Source organism: Haliaeetus albicilla, chromosome 12 (genome assembly GCF_947461875.1).
Source record: "Haliaeetus albicilla chromosome 12, bHalAlb1.1, whole genome shotgun sequence".
Classification (NCBI taxonomy): Eukaryota; Metazoa; Chordata; class Aves; order Accipitriformes; family Accipitridae; genus Haliaeetus; species Haliaeetus albicilla.
The window spans coordinates 24,283,868-24,310,849 of record NC_091494.1 but is presented as its reverse complement, the minus strand read 5'-3'; the positions used below and the strand labels follow the sequence as shown (position 1 = coordinate 24,310,849).

The following is a 26,982-nucleotide window of genomic DNA, read 5'->3' as shown; positions in this document are numbered from 1 at the left end:
TGATGCTTCCACTGGGCACTACAACTCTATGTAGCTTCATAACCTTCTGGTGGAAGTGTCATGAATTTTGGTCCAATTTGTCCTCCAAAGTTTATTTCTTCCTTGGTATCAAGGCCTCGGAGCATTACAAGCATATTAGAATTTTTTTCTTTTAATGAGATGGAGTGAGTGATTTTCGTAGTGACTTAAAACAGCAAGCAGGAAGAGCTTGCTTTATATACACAGTTTTAATCTCATTTTGGATATTTTTAGCTGGATTTTTTTTATTGGCTGATAGCTGTTAGAACACCTTGATTCACAAATACAACCATTTTGGAAAGTACAGGCTTTTTTGCCAATGAGTAGTGCTTGCTGTTCCTACACATTCATGTAAATAATTAGATGCCTTGGATACATTTACTCAGATCCTTAATTTTCACATTTTTAAGTGACAGAATGGCAAATAACGTATTTTCTGGTAGATTACTTCTCATTTGTGTTATTTTTTTGTTTGGATGGAAAATGGAATTTTAATTGAAATGCAGAAGATCTGAATTTTGAGAATTAAAACTTGAAGTATGATGGACAGGCATGATTTAAAAAAAATCAACAGAAAAAATAGTTTGTAATTGTTTATCAAAAGTTTAGAGCTAATAGATCTTGCCCACTGACTGTTTCACAGGTTTCTATGCAGGAGTCCTTTTTAATTTGGGATTAAGTGCTTGTTGAACTGAACCATTAGAGTAAACTGAAATGAGGCACTTGCAGAAATAGCTGTTGAATGTAAAAGCTATCTTAGCATTTCAACAAAGGGTGGCTCCAAGAGAGCACTGAACAGTAAATTCACCAGTTGAAACTTTTTTGTGTAAATTATATGCTTACTATTTTTATTTAAATTACAGTAGGCATTTGCCCTAATACATGCTGTTATAATTTCATGTTAGATTTGTAATTAAGTTTATTTTTGGAAGAATGCATTTAAGTGGTTTATATAAAATGATTTTCTATTTTTATAAATGAAATAATTGTTTTTTATTGACTTTTAATGTCATGCAAATGTGGGGGTTTTTTTTGGCTTCTAGATTATGTAAGCAGAAAGAAATTAATGATTTGAGAGTATTCTCATCATACAAAGAATAGAAGATTTGTTGTTACTAGCTAGGGGCACTGGTAGGCAGAGTTAACTCTTATTTAGGCATGTTCAAATTGAGTGATGGATGTTACAGAATGCAGTACAATGGGTTTATGTAATAAATTTTATTTATTGATTATTCTTCCTGGTTAAGCTCAGAAAGCCAAATTGTAACTGGGTTTGGAATCTGACAGGGAGATAAGAAAGGTGGTCATAATGTGGTGGTATCTCAAGATGCCTGAATATGTTGCAATCCATGGCAAATCTGATGGACAAGTGAGTGTTAATTGTGTGCAAGCCAGATCTGCTATTTTTAATTTGGCCTTGCTATCATGTCTCTTCACAGATGAATTTGAAGGCTAAGGGAGTTGAGTGATGAGTCATTATTGAGTTAGTAAAATCACAATTGATCTCCATTTCCTGTTGATTCCAAAATTACTGAAGTGTGAAAGCCAAGAGTGACTGATGACTTCTTGGAGGGGAGTTTGGGGGTGGAATGTGGAAGTGACTCTGTCTAAAGTAATTCAGTGCTGCCCTGGATGTTAGTACAAAAATGTCTATAGTGAGAACAGGTGTGTGTCTGAGATGGGAGGCTTTGAAGAAAGTATGAAGGGCTAGCTAGCTGAGTTGTATAGAAGTAACGATAATCTGGGCACTAAAATACACTCTGCAGCAGGGTTGGGGGAAGGAGGTTTGTTAAGTGGCTACTGGTAGAAACTTAAGATTAAACTTTTCATTAGCCTCCTCAGTACTGGAGATTTCATTGACCTGTGTTTCTGTCACTTAGCTCAGAAGATTTTACATTGAAATCCCTTTGCTCCCAGGTACCATTTACTGTGGAAGTCTCCTACTCTTTTGCAGTGTGACTGCAGAATGAATGTCAGACTGCACAATGACAGAGAATGGGATGTAGGGACAGCAGTGTTGCGTGATGGAGAAAATTTTGCATATCTTGGTTATTGTTTGCGATTATCTTTTCATGAATCCTTGATCTTATCATTCTGCAGCTTTGTTCTTTCCTTGTGATGAAATGGGATTAGTGCTCTCTTGACAGATACTAGTTAGAAACATTGTGGTAACATGTGCAGGTAAGATTTAAAATTTATTCCCCCCCCCCCCCCCTCCTAGAACTTATACTGTTAGCAAAACTTTTTTTGTTAGGAACTGTTAAGTTACATTACTAGACTGCCCATGTTGTATATGTGAGAGTAAATTCTGCTGAAAGGGGATTCGTTGGAAGAAATTAAAGGGGGGATATATAGTACTGAGTTCTATTTGGAAGCAAGCTATAAAGAAGCCTTGAAGTATCATTTTAGGAAGAGAAGACTTAGTTTAGTCCCTGGAGGAATAAGAGGAGGTGTGAGGTAAGGCTGTCCCTTCTGTTTATTGCATCCCTCATGAAATTCTGATTTTAAAGAATTTTTCTTAAGTGGTGTTTTAGAAGGCAAAATAACAATCTGTGTTCTGTCTTACGACTATGCAGATGGTCTTCGAACTGTTGAAACTTGTCATGGATGTGCACTCTGATATGCTGTGTTAAAACAGAAGTTAAGAACTAGGAGAAATATACTTTTTCCTTGGAAAGTGTGTACAAGCTTTTCCCAATGTTGCCATATTTAGGATCATAGAAAACCGAAAAGGGGAAAAAAGAGATGGTTGATCTTGCTGTCTGAGAACAGCTTGGTTTTCAAATTTATAAACAAAACAGGGGAAAAAAATCTTCCAGGCTTTTTGACAGGCTAGGTGTGTGGTTTTCACATTCAGAAAAGCTGATTCAGTTGGTCTGGCTTTTGCAAGGGAACAACTAGAGAAATAAATTGCTCTGAGAGGGTGTGAAGAACTTTCCTTTCCCCTAGAAAAAGTTGAGCAAACATGGAGCACTGAGTTGCATGGTTGAAATTTGGTGAAGCGTGGAAAGGACACCAGTTTTTAGAGAACTATGACGTTTCTTCAGGGTGTTGTGAATTCAGGAGTAAGAGTTGCCACACTTAAAAGACATGTCTCAGTCTTGCTGAGGGTTGTAGGAGCTGCAAGAGAGCTTTATTAGGAGTGATCATGGCAGTTCTCAAAGCTGTCGCTTGCAGAAAATCTTCAAATACTTAAAGCCACATCTTGATACCTTATACTTTGTCTTGTAGGATGTGTGTTGATATGTCCCGGTACAAAAGCACTTTGTTAAACCAATTAAATGCATAATATTTTTATAATACTTGTGTTTTGGAAAAATCAATATGACCAGTTTCCCTTTGAAATGACAAGAAGCCTGTTGTGCTGACAAAGTAGAGTGCGTTAGGAAGTGGTGCTTTGTATCCTCTCAAGAGTAATGTGCTCTTGTTTTTAATCAGCAGGATGTTCTCCTGTATGTCAGATGTCTTAGTTGTTTTTGTGATCTGTATCAGAGAAGAGTGAGGGGAAAAAAATGTCAGAGAAACAGAATAGGTTTAAATGTTTTATAGCAGCAGAAAGCCTGCAGCCCTCTTTCTTTGTTTTAGTGAAACTGGTAATCACCACATTAGCGTTGGACACTTTGTGTTTATGTTTTAATAAATAAAATAACAACTTGCCCTTCAGAAGAATGTAATGTGTAGCCTGCTGAAATACTCTGGAGCGTAAGGGATATAATTAACCCTTTTCCCTTTAGCTTTGTTACGTTTCAGAAGGTAACGCAAGATGTCGAAAACATCTGAAATTGCTTATTTACCACTTCACTGAAGTAAGGATTTTTCAGATTGATTGTCTGAAAATCAAACCTCTTCCTCTCTCCACTGCCTTCCCCCCCTTCCCTGTTTCCTGACTGGCAGTTTCCAAATTTGCAAAATGTCTAGTACTGATGGCTGTATTTTTTAATTTATTTATTTATTTTTTAAACTTAAAAGCATCCATTGAGGAGAAAAGTTTTATCTCCTGTCACTCTTGCTCAAGGCTATAGAGGATAGATCTTGCAAGTTTAGGCACTTGATCAGGCCTTTAAGAGGAATTTTTAAAAGATGCTTTGCTTTTGATGCAATGAAGGAAGGGCAAGGACTTGAAAGGACTGACAGCACAATGAGGGGCTTGGCTTATTGCATGAATGAAGCCTCTTGCTGTGATCCTGAAGTATTTTGCCTTACTGATCAGGTGCTCAATAAGCACAAATATGTTCTGAACTGTTTCTCTTAAGATAGTTTTGGTACCATTCAGTGGAAATGGGCTGAAAGGAGACAGAACCTGAAATGCTTCCAACTCCTTCCCCCCCCCCCCCCCCCCCCATCTTGACTCTCCTTGAGGAATGTGAATTAGTGTGAGAAAGTGTCTGTAGCTCCCACTGGGTCAAATAGAGGTTGAGATAAAAATACATAACTCTGTGTGTATTGTAATATTGATTGTCATGTGGTAAATAATTCCTTGGCAGTGGGACTACAAAGTCTGAAGTTTTACACTTCATTTGTAAGTTTTGGTGCAGTCTTGCTGCTGGCTCTGTGCTCAGACCTGTTTTTTGTTCTTTAATGGATATCTTCTTCGTTACTTCCTTTTGACTAGCCTTTCAGATAAAATGTCATCCTTTGGACTGGTTAATACGACTGGAGCTCACTCGATCTGTTAGTTCACTAGCTACTCTCTTTTTGTTGTAAGTTAACAATCTCCACAAAGACCCCTCCCTGTCTCTTGCTCACCTCCCCTAGCATGGGGGTGTACATATTGACACCAAAAAAAGGATTGCTTTGGAGTCTTTTTTTTTAATTCTTTGTTTTTATCTGTTCTGTTTATAAACTTGTTTTAAGTAGAGGCTATTCCATGTGTTGCATTTTAAGGAGGAACACTGACCTGTGTGTTACTTTAGACTACTGTTTTTTCTTTTTTTTTTCCCTTTTCCTACACAAGTTGTCTTAGTTGGGATTTTTGGATTAATTTGGTGAGGAATATCAAAATGTGACTTGGGTTGGAAATGAGATCGTTTAGACTTCAGCATAACTGAAGTGACTTCAGCACTTAAGTTCTGTTCTGATTTGCCTGTGCTGTTTTTTATTTGCTCTTCAGTTTAACTCAACTTTAGGTATCTGAATTGAGACTAAACCATGACCCTTCAGTGTCATTTACAGAATACTGTCTTCCTATGTCCTCTGTACTGAATGTAGCTTGGAAGCATGTCTTTATGCTGACTTTCTAGTTTGCAGCTTTGCCTGAACTGAGGTGGCTAATAGGTATGGGCTTTTGCAAAGATGCTGGGCAGAACCGGAGCAGCTGGGACGCTAATGTGTGACTTTTATCAGGCCTAATGCAGGGGTGCACAGAAGTATTTTACACTGTGGCAGCTGTTGGCTGTTTCAAGGTGAGCCAGTGTCTTGGGCAAGTAGAGAGCAAAAAGAGAGCGAGAAGGAAGGGCAGGTAGATGCTTTCTGGCAGTCTGAGTATGGGAAGGGAAAATGTTGATGGGGACAAGTCTGCTTTTATTGTCCACAGAGGACACCAGAGATGGCTGTGGCTGTGGTGCTACCTAATGCAGTCATTCCTGACACTGGTGGGCTCCCTTTTTTGGGTGGTTGCCTTTTCCAAAGCAGACTAGAAAATTTTCTGCTGAAGACAGTGTGTGACCTTTCACAGATCTGGGGGCAGTTTGTGAATTCAGGACTTTCTCAGTGTCCTAAATTGCTGGTTAACTGTGGAGGAAATAAGGAGGCTAAGTCCTGGTTTCTGAATCTGAAGTTGAATGAAGCTGGCTGGCATGCGGTAAAGCACCGTCTGCTCAGATATGTTTTCTTAACATGCAACCAACTAGCCTTGCACAAATACCATGGTTTTCTTTCACAACAGCAATGAGAGGCTAGTAGAGCTGTCAGACAAGTGAGGCAATGCCAAGGACTGTCCATCAGGTGTAGTCTCCAGATGATTTTTGCCTTCAAGCTAGCAGCTGGAAAAGAGTTTTGTTTTTTTTTTTTAATATGTCTTCCTGTTCAGATCCTTTTTACCTATGCTCTTTTCTGTTCTGTTAATTCATGTTTTTCTTTCTCAGATCAGACTTAAAGCTTTGCAGTATAGCTGTGTTTAAATGTCTATGTGGCACTGTTACCCCATGTCGTTATGCCATTGAACATCCACCCCATAGGTGCAGTTTACGTTGGCAGGAGCTGTTTGGCTGGTGTGACTTAATGTTGTTTGGGCAGGCAAATCATAACTACAGGCAGAAGAACTTTTTTTGGGGGGGGAGGTGGTGGGGGTGGTGTGGCTGTGATGGCACGTCCTTTGCAGTGGGGATTAGATTCTCCCTTTACCTTACAGGATTGGCAGCTGGTTTTACTATACATTAGCCGGGGGGAGAAGCGGGATGCTATAATAAGGTCTGGGATTTCAGAGCTTGGTGAAACCTTTCTTTTGTCCAAAGAAAGTGGTCTTGCCAAAGCTTTGTTTAATGTAAAGTAGTCTGGATCCAGAGAGATGTTTTCTTTGATGCGATCCTGTAGCCTAATTCTGAAGTCCTGTGAGCAGCTTCTGCCCGTAGAACAGTTTCTGTTTTGTGAAAAGATGTGCAGAATTATTTCTGTTGGTGGTCCCTCTGTTTGAGAGATGGTAGCTAGTGAACATCACGTAATATTTTTTGTCTGTCTTGCACAATACTAAGTGGCTGTATTGTTACTCATGATAAAGGAGTTTCAGAATGCAATGAAACTAAAGAATATATCATTCAGGTTTATATATTTAAGAGTGTATTACAGGGTTCATGTGGTTTCTCTTGCTTCCCTTTTTCTGTCTAGCTCCCCTTGTTGCAGTGGATAAGGTTCATTGTTTAAAGTAATTTTTAATAAGTTCTCTAAGGAAAAATTTCTTATCATAGGTTAATTATAAATGTACTTACTATAATAATTTAAATATTAAGTAGTGGACACATGTTAACAAAGACAGAGCACTTTGCTGAAGAAACACGCTTGCTCAACAGGCAAAAGTACCAAGTGAAGAGAGAAGCCATTTTTAGTGAAAAATCAGCATCATTTAGTAGTTCTAAATCCCAATAAACTTAAAAAAAACCCAACAACTCCCCCCCCGAAATATAAAGGCAAAATGAAATAGTTAACTTTCATTTTGTGTCAGAATATTATGTTTATGTATTTAAGTGACAACTGAAACTTAGTGATTGAATCGCATTGGTTAAGAGCTATTCCACTGTTTGTTCTTTCACTTGGTTGTTTTTCTGTCCTTGATGTTATCCACCTCTTCTTTCTAGCTGAAATTTCTTGTAATTTCTTCTGTTGTCATCTTCATGACCAGAACAAATAGTGAAATAATACCAGGGAGTTGGCAAAATTCAGCTTAAGTATATGTTCTCCAGCTGTATCTTTAGCTAGGAGTGGGTCGTGTATGCAAGGTATAGGGTAAAAATAATGATGAAGACAGAGATCTCCATCTCAGCCTTGCCTTGATTTACCTACTGGAACAAGTGTGTGCAGCTGCAGATCCCAGTAAAGGGAGGGGCCTAAAGTTGGCAGTGTCTCAAGCATTCAGATTTGATATTGCTTTTTGGTTTGCCTTTAAGTCACATCTCCTGTAACTTCTTGCATACCTTTCTTCCAACACTCTTCCCTGCAGTTTTGGCTCAGAAGGGAGCAGAATAGATAATCCCTGATGATGAGTTGCTAAATGAAATGTGCTGTTGCCTGTATTTCTCTCACCCAGTTGAACCCACTGCTTTATCATGGGTGGATTTGTTAGAAATGTATTAGGGCAACCTTTTGCATCCCAGGCTCTCCCAGAATTACCTGCCAGAGGATGAAAAGTAATTCTCCTGCTTGCTCTGCCATTCCAATCCTCTTCTAATAAAAGTGGGTATTGTGACAATAATTGCAGTTGCCAAGCGATAGAACTCAGTACAGCTAGGCTGATTAAATACCTAAACCGTTTTGTTAACCAGAATTATAACATTGTGCATCATCCACAGTGCTTATAGGCAGTGTCTAAAAACTGTATGTAGGGTTGAAAATCCAATGTCTTGGGCAGTACATAAATGTAAGATGGAGAGTATGGGCTGAAATGTCACCCTGAACTTAAAAGCCAAGTGTGGACAAGCAACTGGGAATAAACCACTGTTGGCACTTTTTTTTTAACAAGCTGTATATTTAGTTTTCATATTCTTTTTATTTATTTTTATTTTCACTATTTTACAGTGAATGTCAGTTAATTACTGACCCGATCATCTGCATAGATAAGTTGAAAGTCCTATACTTACGATTGGAAGCTTTTCTTTATCTAAAGAGAAATGAAAACCTTGGAGTTCTGGTATTTGACTGTGCCTAGTTTTCCATGCTTAACCCTGTTTATCTGGTTGCTTCTCACCTGTGTGCATTAAGTGTGCTTTGTTTGTGGTGAGACTCACCTTGACTGGTATCACAGGTTGTGGTTGTTCCCCTCCACCCCAGTTATTGTGCTGTGATGTGTCTGAGACAATAAATACTGTGTGTGAATGCTCCTTGTTTGGGCTGTGTTTGTGATATTAAAAGTGAGTCAAAAGCGCATCCAGTTGGCCAGAAAAGCGAGTTCACATAAGAACTCTTGCTGGTATAGCTACTTCAGTTTATATTTGCCTTAAATTGTGTTCTGGTGCAACTGTTTTTGATTGATAAGACCTAAACTACTAGTCACCTTGTCCCTGGTGCCAACCCACGTGTTTTACCTTGTATTTGGAGAGGAAGGTTCTTTTTTCAATCTGGTTAGCTCATGACTGGAAAGCCCCACAGCACCTGCATATATGTAATTGAACACCTTTAAAGCCCTTTTTGGGGATTGCAAGTTGATCATATTTTAACTGTCTTGAGAAAGCAGGTTATGGCATGACCTATGTGATTTTAAGTTGCGTAGCTGCCATGTGAAGGGAGGGGTGGGAGGGCTCCCTGTTCTGTTAAATGAAGTTTGATTGCACTATTTTTTTTTCTTCTGTGCAATTAGATTTTTTTTTTCTTTTTTTACACTATCTTAAATCTCTGTTCAGGTGGAAATATGAGATTAATGGAAGTCTTAGTTCAGTTCGTTAAAACAGAAACATTACTATGGAAGGCCAGAGAATGTAGGATTTCTGTGTTGCATCATAGAAGAGATGGTTAGCACAGGGTAGTAGGGCTGTGTTTTGCTTATTGTTAAGAGTAATTGCATCAGACTTCTAATTTTTCTGTGGATCTAAGTATAACATCCTGATAATTCTCTATTAAATCCTTTTGCCGACCATTATGGATGCAATTATATGTTATGATACTGTTTTGTCAATTTGCTTCTAATGAAGCCTAAATGATCTGGCCTGGCTGGCCAGTCATTTGTTAAAAAAAAAAAAAAAAAATCCCCCCAAACTTCAAAGAGTGGCAGGTTTCCTAGACTACTGCAGGATGGCAACTCAGCAGGCAGCTAAAAGCATAGTAAAGTCTCCCTAAATGTGAGTTGCTGAGCCCAGCCACATGATGAATTTTCATTCTGGAAGAATTGGCTGGTTATCCCAGCTACCTAAGTGTATATCCCATAGGTTTCTGTCAGCCAGTTGCTGAGTCACTTGGATGTGTAGACAATTGTTTTAAAAATAAATAAATAAAATAATGCGCACAATTTTTTTTTTAAAGGTGGAGAAGAACAGTCCCCAGGAGACACAATTTCTGTTAAGCTCTATTGTCATCACAGATTTTGAAACATAAATGCAGTGTTATAAACAGCTTGTAATTTCAGTCTTCCATTTTTGCTTTAGTGGGCATTAGACTGAAGCTACTGGGATAGGGTTTAAACATTATTATCACAGTTTAAAAAATACTTTACTGTCATAGTTATTGATCATAACACACCATCTACTCACTTCTGTGTTGTGTATTTTGTGTAGAATGGCATGCTCTCATTTTGTGGTGTTGTCAGAAAAGTGATAATGCAGGATAAGAAAGAGTGCAAAGGTTTGAAGTCTGTCTTTCTTCCTGTGAGGATGGAGCTTATCTTTAGAGATTTAGGCATTACCTGCTTTCTTCTGCAGGGTTTTTTTTTTGTTTGACTTTGTCAGTTTTCTCACAAGCTGGCAAACTTGACCATACTGTAACTCTGAAGTGTTGCAGTGTAGTTCATAGAATTATTCTGGAGTTGCATTCAGCTGGTGCTTCAAACAGCTTTCACTTCCTTGTAAATACACAGAAGCATCCCGCCAGAGGTTTGAGTGTTCAGCTCCAACCATAATGCTCAAACAATGGCTTTCAATGTTTGACATATACTGGGCATTAATGGGTGAGAAATTTACTGTAGGTTTGATCTTTCTGTTAGCTTTTTATGTTTCTTCTTCTCTGATTGAGTGGCAGAGAATCTTGCAGGCATTGTCCATAAACTGGGCAATACAGATCAGTGTTAAAAGTTTGGTGCTACTTTTACTTGCTTTGATAGCCAGGGATTCTGGGGCTCAGCCACTTCAATGTTATTAGCTCCACAGTGTCTTCCTCCATTTTTGCCCTATGTACCCACAAGGACGATGAGAAATCCATGCTAACTGAGCCACTCACTCATGTTATGCTATTTTAGTAGTAGGAGGTAACAGATGTGTCTTCAGAGGAACCCCTGAGGGATGTGCTGGGTCAGTGCAGTCTTGGTGAGAGAGGGTTAGTTTTGGGATGACTTTGTCATGAGGATGCTTTCACGTGAGCTAGGCTAAATCTCGACCTGCTTGCTCTGGTGAAGCGTGTAGAGAAGGCATCGATCAATATTATTAAAGGGATTCAGTTCATTTTGTTGGCTCCATTTTTGCTAAGCTGCTGTTCCTGTTAACATTCAAAGTGAAATGTTGACAGAGAGAAAGCAAGTGAGGTGAGGGACAGAGATGTGATTTATCCTGAAGATTTTTTCGTGTAAACTTATGGGGAAGTTGGAGGAAGTTCATGGAAAGCAGCAATGCCAGAGATATCTTTAGCCAATGACAGCTGAATTTGCAAGAGCAAAAAGGCAGAGCTAGTTTGTTTGTGATGTGGGTTGTAGTCCTTCTGTGTGTTATTTTTGTGAATGTTTTGTTCTGGTCAGCTTGGTAACACAGTGGCCCTTGGATTTGAAATATATAGTTAGTAGACTGGTAAAAGAGAAAATTGAAGTAGGATGTGTGTATTTTTTCTAAGGGCTTTGGAAGACAACAAGAACATGTGTGGAGAAGGGGAATTCAGTTACTTTTTAAGGTATTTGCACCAAATTTGATTGGCCTCTTGTGACACCGCTTTCCTTCCAAATCTGGGAGAGAAGAATTCTGTAAAAGGTTGTTAGGAGTGATGAGTGACACAAAGTAAATTAATGATAATAGACTATATTTCTCAGAAATTACAAGCTACGTTGCAATATAATCTCCAGTCCCTTAAGTGTTTAGAAGATCACAGTGGTCTGGCTTTGTCCTTTAAAAAGCTTAACTTTTAATTAAATGAAGAAAACCTCCAAGCCCTCTTCCTGGGCCTTAGATGTGTAAACAAGAACGTTTTTAAGACATATTCAAATGGAAACAGTTGGTTTTTGTTTGGGTTTGAGTATTCTGTTTCATGTTTTGCAAGCCAAAGATGGCAGCGTTGTACTAGTGCTAGAAATACAGTTGTTGAAATTTGATAATGGACTTGCTTAGCAAAAGCTAAAATGGTTGATGTTTTCTGGGGTGTGGTGTGCCTTTTATCTACCCCCCCCCCCCCCCCCCCCCCCCCGAGAGATGTAACTTCATAAAATCTTGGTAAATGTAAAGCAGTTTATGTAGCATATTTGATGAAGAGGAATAGTTCAGTGGTTAGGGAGGCAACATGAATCACGTGGTGTAGATTCAGTTCCCTCCTTGTTACCAGTTCTGACTTCCCAAGAGGTAGTACAGAAGCTGGCTTCCTGGGGAAGAGATCTAGTGATTGATGTGACACATGCAGGATAGGTGAGCTTAGAGAGTACAGAAATTTAGTGGGAGGTTGTGTAAGTACATTAAAGACGCTAAAATATACATTTCATTCATAGTGTCACTACGAAGGCAAACCCAAGAGCTCAGTGGGTGGTAGAATCCTGTGTTAATGTAAAGTGTCATAAGCAGTCTCTCCAACCACTGATTTCTGTGAACTCCACATTTAATTTCTTCTTTGCATAGTATGCAATTAAAGAATCCTTAGACTTCTGTAGTAATTTTTTCTCCCTGCATCTGCAGATAGTGCAACTATGCTGAAACTTTTCATGGGCTTGAAGGGAAATTGTGGTTGCTAATCAGTTCCTTCTCAGTCTTTCTACCTTTGCCTCCTAAGTCTTGGAGTGAAACTACAGGAACAAACTAGGCTTAAGACCAACCATGGACTGCAGTACCTCTCTGTTCAGCGATGACTGAATAAGAACACTTAAAGATTTTTTTCTTCAGGGCTGTAACAGTCCTGATGGTTTTCTTAAGCAGAATACTTAGTAGTAAGAATAAAGAGAGCGGTTAAGGTCAAGCTTTACTTTTCCCTGTTTATAATCTGTATGGGCGTAACATTTTCAGAGTATTCCCTCTCTGTTTCCACTGATGTGTCCTTCTGCTTCTCTTCTGAGCAATTGCAGTTGTGTAGAAAAGAAGCTCCTTTTAAATCTGCTGACGGGCTTTATTGTATGTTTAGTTCCTTCTTCCTAACCTGATTCAAACCAATTTTTCAGATAACACGGAGATTAGGATGCTGTCATCAGCCAAAGTTGTTCTTTAACCTTCAAGTGTCTGCAAGGAATTTTTTTGAGCCATTGGGTTTTTTCCCACGTGCCAGACAACACCTCTATTGAGTTGATCCAGTATATAGTAAACATCTCAGTATGCAGACCATTGTACGTTATGCAGATCTAAATCCACCCAATGCAATAAATGTGTTCTTTGTTGTTACGAGAGAGGGATGGTAACACTGGAGACTCTTGCCTTAAAAAGGGTGCTGCATGCTGTGGATCTGGGATGAGGGCTGCTGGACTGCAGCCATATTCAGTAGTGGCTCTGGACCCTTTTTTTTTTTAATAAGGACTTGCCATAGATTAAAATTAAAAAACAAATGATGAAAAGGAAGTGGCTCTGTTGGGAATAAATAACAACACTGTTCAGAAGGTGTGCTGATCTCCCAGACAGACCCACAGCTCTGTGCTGATATTACCGAAGGATGACGTGGTCAAGCCTCTTTCATTAGAGGAGTTTGGGAGAGAGCAATGTTACTGTATTCAGTAACATCAGCTCTTAGCTGACCAGATAGTAGTAGTAGCTGTTTGGGAAAGCAGACCTGTCATTGAAGTGGAGTGTACTCAGAAAAAGCCATTATTGGCAAAGTGAGATTTTTCTTGTGGTGGTGTGAGCAAGCTACTCTCTAAAAGTAGAACTAGCCACAATCAGGTTTTTGTATTAAGCCTTGTAGTTCCTTCTTTGTATAGAAAATCTTCCAGTGCTGATGGTAACATACTGTATTTGTTACCACTGTACAAAATTTCAGGGTAGATGAGAAGTTGAGCAACCTCATGCCCTCCCTTAAAAGAACCCTCTTGAACCTTGTGGATCACAGAATTTGTCCTCAGGATGGGTGTTTTAACCCCTGAGCAGGAAGACGATATGGAATTAGATCGACTTCTGTACCTTCAGCGCTTTCTTTCAGCAACAAGTGTAAGGGGATACCTTTTTTTTTTTTTAAAAAAAATGGAAAAGCTGAAGGTATCCAGGCTCCTCATTTAAGATGAAGCTTTGTGTCTCTGCTCTGAAGTTAAAGGAAACAATTTTCACAAAAGGGAAGTCAGAAGAGGGGAAACAAAAGGAGATCATAACTTGTTTTGGTAGCACACTATGAATACACAAAACAGGAGAAAGGGGAATGGGTTCATTTCAAGATTGCTAGTTAGATGTTAATGGCAAGCAGGATCCTGATGCTCATTTCAGAGAGGGGTAAATGACTGCACAGGCTGAACAAGTTTCTGTTGCTAGGGCAAGCTTGACCCAGCTGGAACAGACTTAGATTGAAAAGGCCTTAGACTTGTGAAAGGGTTGTGCTGGATTGACTCGATGACTGAGAGCTGCCTTGGTGCTGCTTTGTCTAATACTTTCTGGTGTTGACAGTGCCAGATGGTGATGGTTGCTCCATCTTTAACTTCTGGCTAGCTGAGAGGATACTGAGACCATTCAGTGTAGTACAACCTTTTAACATTACCTAAAAAAGTAAAGGGCCAAAGACAAGGCTTAAAATGTGAAGGTGTGTATTTTATTCAAGAAAAAACTATGAACAGTTGTGTTTCTTTAGAACTTCTAAGTGGAGTAACTGGGAGGAATACAAAATTTGGAAGCAAGAACTATACCATGATGAAATGTTTTCTTGTAGGAAATGAATTCTTCTCTTATTAAAAACAGTGAATGTGTGAACTGTCAGTCCTGCCCTCTAACACCTTAGTATTGATAATGAATTAACTGCTATGAATATATGTACAGCTGTGACATGCTGTAGCAAGCAGAAGTTATATTATAGGCCGAATGTTGAACAGCAGGCTTTCTGCTGATTTGTCTTTCGTAGCATGCCATTTTGCAAAAAGAAGGTTTCCTTCAAAACACTGAAGGGCAACAGGCAAGTCCTTTTAGGAGTAGCTAGTGACCTGAAATAACTAGTGGATATATAAAAAGAATAAAGACCTGCTGCATGGAGTAAACTATTATTTGATGGTAGACGATGATTAAATAGCAGGTGTTTCTCAAGGTGGCAAGGTTCTTCTCCATGTCAGAATGTTTTTTTTATGATTAAAATGAGCATTAGCAAATTGCAGTTAAGGTCGAGAAGAAATTACTGGATCACTGTAGTCTGAGCTCTTTGTGTCACACACAGCTTTGCTTTAGTCTGCCCAATCTGTGTGTACTCAGTAGAGTCAACTCACTACCCATGTGCTGTGCAATGTTTGCTCACAGCCTCTGTTCAGCTCCTTGGTGCCCCAGCCTGGAGCAGCACTTAGAAAGGAGACTTGCCAGGAGATTCTGCCAGATCAAGGAATAGACTGCAGGTCACGTTAATTACTCTAATCTTATGAACCTGTTATGTGCAATCATTTTTCCTGGTAGTTCATTGACCCCATCTCGGTTACATGATCAGCTTGGATCTGTCCTCTGACTAGGAGTGGTCTGCAGGTCCTCAGAAGGACGGTAGTGTGGAGTGGGTTTTTCTGTTATCTCTGGAAATTTACATGCCCTGCAGCTTGCCCTGGGATGTTTCCAGGAAAAAAAAGAGCACAAATGGGCTTCTTGTTGGATAGTAGGTGAAGCTCAGTAATTTTGGACTAAAGTGCTGCTTCCAGGGAGGCATTTGTGTTCGCCTAGGTAAAGAATGCATAGCTTCTCTGTGGTATTTTACTGTATTAGGGAGTTAGTTTTTAAACAAATAAATATGTATTTCTTTAAAGAACTAACTTCTCATTCAGAATTAGGTGCTTAGTTGAGAATAAGTCTGAGAAATGATAGGCTGTTTAAGGAAAGGCTTGGAAATCTTTAAGGAGCTGAATGAAAACAGCATGAATCTGCCTATTGGTAATTATCCTGGGTGTTTATAATCTACCCAAAACTACTGGGGCAGGGTAATAAACAGATGTTGCATTTTTATTTTGCGTTGGTGAGCAAAATAAATACATAGTAGTTAATTTCCAGTTTTGAATTGAACATGAAACAAAGGTAAGTTGTACTAGTCATATTTAAAAAGCTCGATAAGCTGGAATATCAAAAACTGTTAAATGGAATATAAATGCTCTGAAGAGCATTTTATATTCACTTGATTGTGGCTGACAGACCAGTTTATATTGTAAGTCCCTATACGCTTTCTCTAAAATGAGATCCAAAGAAAACACAGCACAGCCAGATGGAAATTGTAGTTGACTTTGAGCTCTGATTAATTTGTTTTTCATATAAACCCTTTCAGGGTAGCAAGAAAAACGTGAGAAGAAGATGATGTATTGTGGTATAATTACCTTCTGTGAACAATATGAACTTTAATGAAATTTCTTAAAAAATCTGTTTTAATTGGAACTTTTTTTCCCCCAAATATCAGTATGGAACAAGATCCTTGTCCTACTTCATGTTTGGGTCTCTGTAGTTCTCATTATGTGCATGAAGTTCTGCAAAACGTAATTCACTAGATGAACTAATAAGTTCTTAAATCAAAAATGTCAACAGCACGCTCATCTGTAATCAATTTCTAACATTAGAGCCCACTGGACTTTATCCTTTTCTGTATTAAGGGGATGATGTTTCATAATTGAGGCAAGTGAGTGCATACTTTTGCCATAAAGTTCTAGAAATCTCATTGATTTATAAGAGCATTAAATATCTAAAATTAAGTAACTTTCAAGCTGAAACAAACATAAAGCTAAAAGGAATATGACTTTTAAAGCCCAGCCTCAGAATAGATGCATGAGCAGATATATAATGCTTTACTTGATGGTTGCTGCCATTTCTCTCACAAATTGTTCTTTAGGGTATTGTAACTCAGCTGTTTTTAAACCCATCACTCTGGAACCTTGCCTACAAAATGTCAGCGCAAGTGCAAATTTTATTTCTTTAACAAAATAAAGGGCTTGGAGCAGTTAGGCTTTCTAAAATTTTATGGCAGTAAAATAAATTTTGCTACTTTTGCTTTGCCATAACAGGAACCATATTGTTCACCTTGTCCTGCCAGCAGGTAGGGACAGAAAACAAAATAGTTTAATTTGAAAAACATTGTGTGTTCCAACTTGCCTTTTTTAAAAAAGAGAAGCCCAATGTTGAAATGTAAATATACTCATGTTACTGTCGGGCTGTGCGTTGGGCAGAGGGCACTGTCCCTTGAGGGTGGGTGGAGGGATGGTTGCTTTAGAAGAAAATTTCAGAAGTTGAAAGCAAGATGTGGGTACCAGTTTATTAAAGGAATTTAATCTGGGTTGAGGTTGTCTTTCCTACAGATTCAGGAGACAAGCCCACAGTTCTGCTGCACGTGACCAGAACATCTCTTATCAGATCTACTGTCTTGGAGTTCTTTAACATTCCCCCTCTCCCATCTGGCTTCTAAATCTGGGTAGTGCCTACCCATTCACCTTTAATGTTTTCCTGAAGTTAAAGCCTTGACATGTATTCCAGGCAGTAGTATGCAATTGTTCTGTAGTCAGTATATACTAAAAAGGGGGATTTCCTGTCTCAGTGGTCATGATGGCCAAGTGTTACTGTTGGTACATCAGGTTTGGTGTTTATTAGATTTTTTTTTTCAAAGGTTTAGGGAATGAACTTTCTTGCACATAGCTGCTTCTAGTGCAGTAAGTCACATTTTAATAGCCTCTGCTTTCAGCTTGGATTTTTACAGAAGGAAGATTAGGTAATAGTTTGTGTAGAAAACATGTTTCTTAACAAAGATCTCACCCTGTTTTTCTATGTTGTCCCTCTAACAAGAAAGTTTTTTAGTCTTTAAAAGACTTATAAGTCTTTAAGTCCTTGTCAGATATTAGAGTTGCTGTGGTTTTAGTGTGCTCATGTTCTGGATCCTTTGTTAGCTTAAGTTACTAGCCTTAGATAAGTGTTGTGGAATAGAAGGACTGCCTTATATTGTCAGCACAATTTCTGAATCTCTGGACAATTTGTCTGGGTTAGAATTTAAGTTTTTTGGCTGCAGTGTTTGTTTAGACCTTTTCCATGTCTGAGGAAAAGGGGGTGTTAAAATAATTAAGCCTAGCATGCATAAAAAGAGAACCTTTCCACAAAATTGAATTGCTTGGGATTTATTTAAGTTTTGGGTTGTTTAAATAAATTGGCATTTTACTTTGTTTGCTTACAAGCAACTTACTATCTATTCTGGGGAATCCTTTTTCCACGTTTTCCACAGAAGACCAGCTCTGAGGGTTTCCAACAACAACAGCTCTCTGTGCTCCCTAGTTCTTTGTTTTACATCAAAGTGCATCTCGTGTGTCTAATTATTACATTATTAGTACATTTCTCTTCCAGCCCCTTTAAAATTTTTATTGTGATACGTGTCTAGTAGGGAAAGACCTAATATATAGATTTATTAGGGAATAATCCTTTTGGTCATTGTTTTCTGGAGAGTGCATTGAGTTCAGTCTGCTGTTTTCAAGGGAAATTCCTCACTGTAATGCTGTGCCTTCTTATAAATAAATTTATCCTGTGTTTCTCAGACCTCAAATTTTTTTATATCTTCGTGCCAAAAATCAGCGAAACTTGGTTCAGTGGAACATGCAAGCAGGAATTCAGTGCACTAGCTACAAGTCCAAGCACTTTTCTTTTCTTCCCAGTCACAGTGGAGGAAGTGCTGACCAGCTTTCCATGGATTTTGTGTTGTTGCTGATCTGTTGCAAGACTAGCATTCAAGAATTAGGGCTAGTTTAGCTTGTGACCCTGGGAAGAAAGAGTGATTTGAGGAATAAGTTGTAATTTTCTGGAAAGGGTTCCCCTTTATGTGCATGTATCTTAAGGGGGTGGGAGGTAAATTAGTAGCATAATGACCAGTGGATCACTTTCTATATTGCCAAACTTGTTTGAAGTCATGTGGCTGAACCCCTGGTTTGGTCACACATGCCATAATGTAATTTGAAACAGAGTGTGCAAATGCATTTGGTTTATCTTCATGTTCCTCAATCTAATGCAGTTCTTTTCAACAGCAATAATAAAACAACATTTCTCTGTCTGTTGCAGAATATAGATAGCTTGCATCTCTGTGCTGGTCCTGGTAATGTTTATAGTCATAGGTTAAATGAGATGAATATTCAGTGTCTGTGTAAATCAAGTACTCATTTCCTATTTTAACATTGCCACCTAATTAAGGAGCTAAAAATTTTATGGCGATTAGAATATCCTACTTGCATTCCAATTTCAAAAGGCTTAAAAATGCCTTATTTACTAACTTTCTTTTCTCCTTTTACATTTTCAGTTTGTGGGCCAAATGTTGACATTCGCAATGATATCCATGAGCTGAAACGCCTGGAGAACTGTACGGTAATTGAGGGTTTCCTTCAAATTCTGCTCATCTCTAAAGCAGAGGATTACCGCAACTTCCGCTTCCCAAAGCTCACTGTCATAACTGATTATTTGCTGCTGTTCCGTGTGGCAGGCTTGGAAAGCCTCAGTGATCTCTTCCCCAACCTCACAGTCATTCGTGGGAGGAACCTCTTCTACAACTATGCCTTGGTTATATTTGAAATGACAAATCTTAAAGAGATTGGGCTTCACAACTTGAGGAACATAACCCGCGGGGCCATACGGATTGAGAAGAACTCTGACCTGTGTTACCTCTCCACAGTGGACTGGTCTCTCATCCTAGATGCAGTGTCCAATAACTACATTGTTGGGAATAAACCTCCAAAGGAGTGTGGGGACTTGTGTCCAGGAACAATGGAAGAGAAGCCATTGTGTGAGAAGACATCTATTAACAATGAGTACAACTACCGCTGCTGGACCACCAACCACTGCCAGAAAAGTAAGATTTGAGTAGATAGTGTGGTTTTGTTACCTCTTTCTGAAGTACAGGTTTGATTTTGTGGTTTTATTTTAAGCTCTTTAGGAACTTAAACTTTTATTCTAGTCGTGTGTAGTCCACATAACGAGTTATCCAGTTACTACACAAACGGATTCCTCCCCAGCCAGTAAAGAATCATCTCAGTTGATTTAAAAAACCAAAACAACCAACAGAATCAAAACAAAACCCCACAAACTTTCTGGGTTACTTCTCCGTGGAAAAGAGGCAAGTGTAGAACTAAAGCCATTATAGGAAAGATGGAAACAGTTTTACCTCCGTTGAGGACTTTGGCAGGAGGTGGCTGTCGAATGCCATCTCCTTCTCCTTGCTGAAGTGACCTTACATGTGTGCCAGTCATTGCTGTGCTGAAGTTGTTAACTTGACTGACTTTGTTTAGAAATTCCTGTAATGGTAAATTCTGTACATAAGAACTTTTTTACTGAAATCAGTTTTTACAGTACAGTCTGTAGTGTCAAAGGGTCAATGGATACCTTGACTCTTGGTGAAATTATCCTTGCCTGTTTTGTTCTTACCTGTCATGATGGGGTTTATGTGTTTCTGATAGCAAGTATTAGCAAAAGCAAAACCTGATCTCACTTTTTAAAAATAGAGTAAACAAATACATAGTTTACTCAAATAACATGATTACATGGCAGGCTTTTTGAGTTCATCCTGTAACTTTACGAAAGCTGAGCCCTGCAGTATCAGTAGGGCTTAATTACAAGCAGTCATCACTGGGAGGAACAGTTCCTAAATTCCACTTGCAGTCTTGACCAAAGCTGCTATAATGATAGGAAACACCACAGTGTGAGAGAAAACAGGAACAGGGCTATGTTCAGATTACCTTCATTTGGGGATGTTGTTTGTTCTAAAGTGGCTCATCAGTTGTTTGTAAAGCCCTCGTGTTCAATTAGAACTGGAATTAAAGTACCTTGTAGGGCAATTTCAGTCAACACATGCCAAAAATATCTCTGAGAAATGGCATTTGTAGGCCTGTGCTTTTATCAATACTTACAGGAAATAAAGTTGTGTTTTTAAACAAAGAAAAGAAAACCCCTCAGCCTGTTACTGGGAGACTTTGTGATTTGTCCAAGGAGAGGGAAGCGAGCTGCATTGCTTTCTTACCATGTGTTGCTATGAGTCGTTAGGCTTCTGCAGGCCAAATTTATGTCTTCATTTAAAGAGTGTAACTCTGTTGTCTTCAGAGGGTGACCTAGGTGATTCCTGTGCAACCTCATTGCCTTTAGTAGTTTGAATGGATGTAACTAGAGTGTATTTAATGAGATAGAACAACGTACTTGCTTTCTGTTGTGTGCTCTGGCTATTTGGAGTAGACAAAGTAACGTGCAAGAAAAGCTTGGTGACTCCTAGGGGAACGTTAAAATAATTTGGATCCCAAACGCACATGAGAAGAGATCTGTTTAAATAAAATGAGGTCATAGTTATACTGTGGTAGCAGCACATTCAAAGCTAGGGTGTAGATAATGTTTTTTCTTTTCCTGTATACTTTCATCTTGCTTTGTGGGAGATTGTGAAGAAGAAGCAAGTATTGGAAAAGAGCCTTGAAAGGCTTGTTAAGAACATTACACTGTGGAAAAACAATGTAGGATTAGAGTATCTTAAGATTCAGAGCATATAAAGAAATGATCAAGTTCTAATCAATAAAAAGAGTGAGAAAGTTGGACCTATGTAATGTTTGTTGTGATAGGCCACCGATTTTGTGGAAGAAGGCTTTAAATTTGCCAGCCATTCATCTAAAAAAACCCAAAACAAACCAACCCCAAAGTACTCCCATTCTGAAGAAAAACAAGGGAGGTATAAATGTGCAGTTGTTGAAAAGGAAGCTTTTTGTCTCTCTTGCTAGATTGCTTGGATGCTTTGGCAAACTCCTGATCGGGAGAGGACTCTTGCAGCACAAAATTACACAAGAGCTGAAAAAGAATAGAAGCAAGGACCTTTAAGTTACTGAGTGTTTCAATCTGCGTTTTCCTACCAGTAGAGATAGGAGACACCTATGTTATTTTCCAGGGAATATTTTCCTAGTGTAGTATCTAATTTAACCCTGACATTCTCCTTGTGCGTCACAGTGATGTTAAACTGAAAGTGCTGTCTAGCACTCAGAGTTCCTTTATGCCTTTTTATTTTTCTTTGCTCTGGATCTGTGGAGGAGCGTATAAGAAATCTCTTTTGTCCTTGTTTAGGTTTTATGCTGGAAGATCTGAAGTTGGTGGGTAAATGTGTGGGAATGTTAAGTACTTTAAGTAGCCTGGCTTCTGTTTAGTTTTGTTGTTGAGTGGAAATTGTTTTTTTCCTTCTTTTTCTTGCTCACAAACAAAGGAAGAACCCCGTGCTTCCTTCAATATAACTTGTGCAGCAACAATGTTGAGGGTGGAGGGAGGAGAGAGGGAAGGATATGCTGTGTTTGACTTAAAATAATCCATTGACATTTCTATAGTAGAACAAGCTGCAAAGCTGTAACTTTGAATTTTTTTTTTTTTTTTAAGGTTCTGCATAAAGCATCAGTGGCTTCTCTACCAGTTTTGTTGCCCTGGTTTTTGTGTAGTATACATTCCTTTACCTTCAAGTGCCCCAAGGCAGCAGCCTTAATAGTTTGCTTGCTTTGGAGCTGTAGCATGCTGCATTGGGTTTGGCATGCTATCATCTCTCTGGCTTGCTCCTACTTTTCTTTTGGCATATCAAATGCCAGCTGTACTTCACTTTGGTTGCAGGTACACATAGAAGAATCCTGCAAGATAAAAGGCGAGTACTGAAGTAGTTTGCATCAGTGGTTGTGCTTTGGGGCACAGGTAGAGATGGAAAAGATAAAAATTGAGTGTCCAGACATACAAATAAGATTATGGCCTTTTGTTGTTTGTTTTTGTTGTTTTTTTTCTGGCAGTTGTGACTGCTGGAAATGTTCATGGAAGCCGCCTGCATCTTGCTCAGCGATTGATATGAGAACCAGAAAAACTGTTCCTGCTGTACCCCTTGAAAGACTAGTCTCTGATGACATGCTTGCTTTGCGTGTCTATTGGTCTACTGTAAAGAAAACTTCTGTTGTTTTCTATATTCCTTTTGCTGTTGATTAAGTTTTGAGGTCCGCTGCCTTAGTCACTAGGCCTTTGTAAGCCTGCAGAAACAGAATGTAAATTACAACCTTGAAAGCCTGCCTGGAAGTTTAGGATCCCTTTGTGTCATTTTTTTGAACAAGTCCAGCTAACACTTCCTAAGACACTTTTGTGTTTGCTGAGGCCATAAGAAATGAACTAGGCAAACTGTTTGTGTGGGAAAGTAATAGCAAAACTCGCAGTGATCCATATATAAGATCTGTGGTATATGGGTGGTTTTTTCCTTTCTTTTTAACTTCATCTTAATTATTCATTTGCTCTCTATCTACCCCCAAGTTAAGTTGGACGTGCTCACTGTCAAGAATTAGCTGAAACCCTTCTTTTCCTACTTAGATAAAAGCAAGAGTAGGGGACTGGTTATGGGGAGGACAGACTGTTAATTCCCATTATGAAAGGGTAATGGTTTCAATAGCAGCTTCTGTGTGAGAGGACAAGAACACGGTCTGGAAGTCTGGGTCCATGCTTTCTGAGAGAGCAAATCACAGTGCTGCACAAAGGGAATGAAATAGCCATGCTTCCCATAAAAACAATGAAGGTGGGTATCTGAAGTGCATGAGGGACCTTTAAGGTTAGATTTGCCACTGGCATAAGAAAAGTAGGTTTAAATTGGTATTATAGAGAGAACATGGATTAGGGCCATAAGCATTAAGCACTTGTCTCAAAAGAGGTGAATTTGACATGAAAAACAATTGCTCACATAAACTGTGCTTCAAATGTAACAGAATAAAACTTTCAGCTTCCGAATGCGTGAAACTGAAGACCATGGAAAAGGCATGTGAGGATTTGGAGGCTGATAAAGAAGCAGATGGCAGCTAAGCACAGAATGTTTTTAATGAAAACGTATCCTTATTCCTTTTTGAATTGGTTTGACAGTGGCCTGAAAAGATATGGTGTATGTGGGGAATGAGGAACAGGAGGGAGAGAATGACAGTGAGTGGGAAGAGTGGTCCATATGTACCTTCTACTAAAATGTTTAAACATATGGAGACAGTAACATGATGTATTCTCACAAATATTCGGAATCTGCTCCTGTTTGTTTACACGGAGCTCAAAAGATAATGTAGTTGAGTGGTATCGTTTGACTTAGCTTCATTGACTTGTGCAGTACTTACCAGTGAACACCATCTGGGAATCTGCTCCCTGTTGATTCAGCAGAGTAGTGGTGAAAACCATGTGCTGGGATTTTTTTTTTCTTCCTTTCTCTCCTTCTTGTTTTCCCCTCTCTGAGCAGTATTCACTATATTTCCCCGTCCTTTAGAAATATTGAACATATGTGAACTATGTAGATGAGAACTATGAAGAGAGAGAGGAAGAAGTTGGGAGCCAGAGATGCCGAATCAAATTGCACTTATTTTGCTTTAAATTACATCTGCATGCTTTTTTCTGTTTGCTGCTTCGTTTTAAGTTTTTTTTGTGTTTTGTTCTTAAACCCTGTGAAATACTGTAGAAATTGTGTATATTAGCAGAGGACAGCATGCTTTAAAAGCTCTGCTCTTTTAGCAAACAAATTTGTTGTCGTATAATGTTAAGTGAAGCTAGTCTGTGTAATGCCAATCCTACCTTTGTTGGGTTAAAAAAACAAAAGCATCATATAAACCTGAACGTATTTTGAAATGGACAGTTTGTTTGTCCATTTGGTTGGTTTGGTATGCAAACTCTCCAGCAAATAAACATATTCTGAAAGGAATAAACAGAAGGGTAGGGGGAAAAAAAAAAAGTAAGGCACCATTGGTGTCACTGAGTTACAAAAATCTGGAGCATGTTAAAAAAATTTTGTTAGTGTGTTTGTTCTGAATGAAGTTTTTTCCTGACTTTTGCTCCCCTCCTGAGAAGCCTGCTCTTCAGCCAGAGGTTTCCCAGAATTTTTATTATGGCTGTGAGTGCATATTTAATTAGTAAGCTGGAATGGCCGCAGAACAGTTTAGGCCAATCTGCAGTTAATTACTGTAGCAGTGGTTTATATTCTGAGAAAAGGGCTAAAATTAAACAAATGTATACTTGCCATTTTTCTTTGTTCTGTTGCAAAATGCCATAACCTGGGAAGAATATCTTGAATCTCAAAGCCTGCACTAGTCACCAAAAACTAAGTGCTAATGTTGAATACTCTTCTTGGCTTCCTAGTTACTTTTGGCTTAGAGATGTGTAGTGTTTTTGAGAGGACTTCAAATTTTGGAGTTTTGTTTTTTAGTATTAAAAGACTTGATGCAATTAACTTGGTCTATCCATGACAATTTGCCATGGGTTAAAAAAAACGCTTTTAACAATCCTTTAAAAAATTTAGACCTTTTCCCCACTTCTTGGAATAAAGAATAAAAAAAGTTAGAAGTGTTCTTAGGGTTTTTGAAAATACTCTGTGTCTTTTCTACTCATAGGTACACACACACACACATTCTCACACACTTTTCTCCTTACAAAACATCATATTTTACACTTGCTTTGACTTTATCTTTGTCAGTCCAGAGGTGTGTTTATGTTCACCATGGAAAATTCATTTATATTCTTTTGGTATTGTTTCTGAATATGGGGAGGGGTAATCAATGTGTTGCAGAATGATACAGTAAATGTTGCCATGATTTCAGTGGAAGTACAATACCTTGTAAGTGATAGTCAGGGTAGTTAAATGTATATGCCCGTTTATTCTGAGTAATATAAACTCTGTTTTGCATGGAGACCATTCTGATTTAAAAAATGAGGATTAGCAGTTCTAAAATTAACCCCACAACAAACTTGCTGAAGCTAGGAAGTGGAGGCAGAGTTTTTTGTGCTTTATGTAAATGCATCTTATACTTGCAATTAAACAAAAACGTGCTGTGATTGAAACCTGGCTGGACACAAAGCCCTTCTGGATCCACACCATGCCTGTCTTTCGTGGCTTCAGATTTTTTCCTATGAAACTTTGAAATACTGAGTAATCTTTATTGCTACTACAATATGGATTTATTTGAATTATCTCATGCCAAGCAACTGCTTCACTGTCAGAAAAACAACTGTAAAAGTATAATTGGAGATCACTTACAGGAAATAGTCATTCTCTGGTTTTATGGGGTTGCATGTATGTTAATTCCTCAGTTCAATTTCTCTGATGCTCTGTGGTAAAGTGTAGGGAAGAAAAACAATGCCAGTCCTTCTTATAAGAAGATACAAAAGCATCACTATATTGTCATGGGTACAGTGTGCAATCTTCTAATGTGTAGTGCTTGAAAAGAAGTCCTGGTCTAACCTCTCATTATATGGAGGCTCATGGGAGAAGGGAATGGACTTTGTAGCCCAAGGGGCCTGAGGGGAATAGGAAGACGATGTCTACGATTACAATCAGTGAGGGTTTCTAAGATGCTGCTGATTTATTTCAAACTTAAAAGAAAAGTACTTTAAAACCTCAGTAACATCCTAAAGGTACTTTCAAAAGTACAATATGCTAGTGATGTTTCAGAAAGTTGATAATCTGGCACTAGCTAGGATTGGAAACAGAATGCTGTTGGTTTTACTTGCAATACTTCTGCTGTTCTTAGTGACTTGCTTTCATTCTAGAGGAGACTGAGGGTGATGCGTTGTTTAGAGAATTATTTTTTGTTTCACCTTCCTGTGCAGCAGTACCATGTTAAATTTATGAAATTACATGTGCATCTAAACTTGAACCAAATCTTTGATTAACCTGCTTAACATGGACTTCCAGGCCCTATTGATATATATTAGACAAATGTTTGTTAATAGAATAGACAGTTGTATTGGATAGTTAATTACATGTGATACAAGACATTAATTTTGTGATGAATTTGCAAAACAAGTGGGAGCTGGGAATAGCTAGCAGTGCTATAGGGAAAATGTCAAGGAAATGTCAAGTGTAAAACCAGAAGCAAGCTGTGTTTTTGCTGTGTTCTTGCAAATGTCACAGGGACAAGGCAAACTCAGCCTGGCTTAGCATTTTCTGCAGTTCTCTGTGGCTTTTGTCCACGCCAGAAGTCTGACCTGTAGTGGGTTGCTAGCTTTCCTGGGGATTTCTGTTTTGACAGTTAATGCTTGTATGGATGTCTAACGAGGGTTCAACTTGAGCCACAGTCTTTTTATCTTGGTGGGGGCCTGAAAAAGATCTGTCCTCCACCTAGCTGTCCATTTTCATGGAACATATAGAAATACATCTTTTGTGATGACTGATCTGCAATTGAATTTGGCTGAAATGGGCTGAAGGAGGTTTGGAGGAGGGCGTGTGAGCAAAATCACTGGACTTGCCAGCCTACTTTTCATAAGAACTAAAGGTAAAAAAAAAACTTAGATTCAGCCCTGGATAGGAATCAAGCCCTCTAAAAATTTTGAATAGTAG

General features: G+C 38.7%; 1 protein-coding gene across 4 annotated transcripts in view; it reads left to right on the top strand.

Annotated features, from left to right (window-relative positions):
- The window catches only part of IGF1R (insulin like growth factor 1 receptor), a 195,544-nt gene that overhangs the window by 13,061 nt on the left and 155,501 nt on the right, over positions 1 to 26,982 (top strand). For all 4 annotated transcript variants that reach the window (XM_069798512.1, XM_069798511.1, XM_069798510.1 and 1 more), the window contains exon 2: positions 18,952 to 19,497. In XM_069798512.1, coding sequence (XP_069654613.1) covers positions 18,952 to 19,497 — 546 coding nt within the window. The remainder of the gene's footprint in view (positions 1 to 18,951; positions 19,498 to 26,982) is intronic.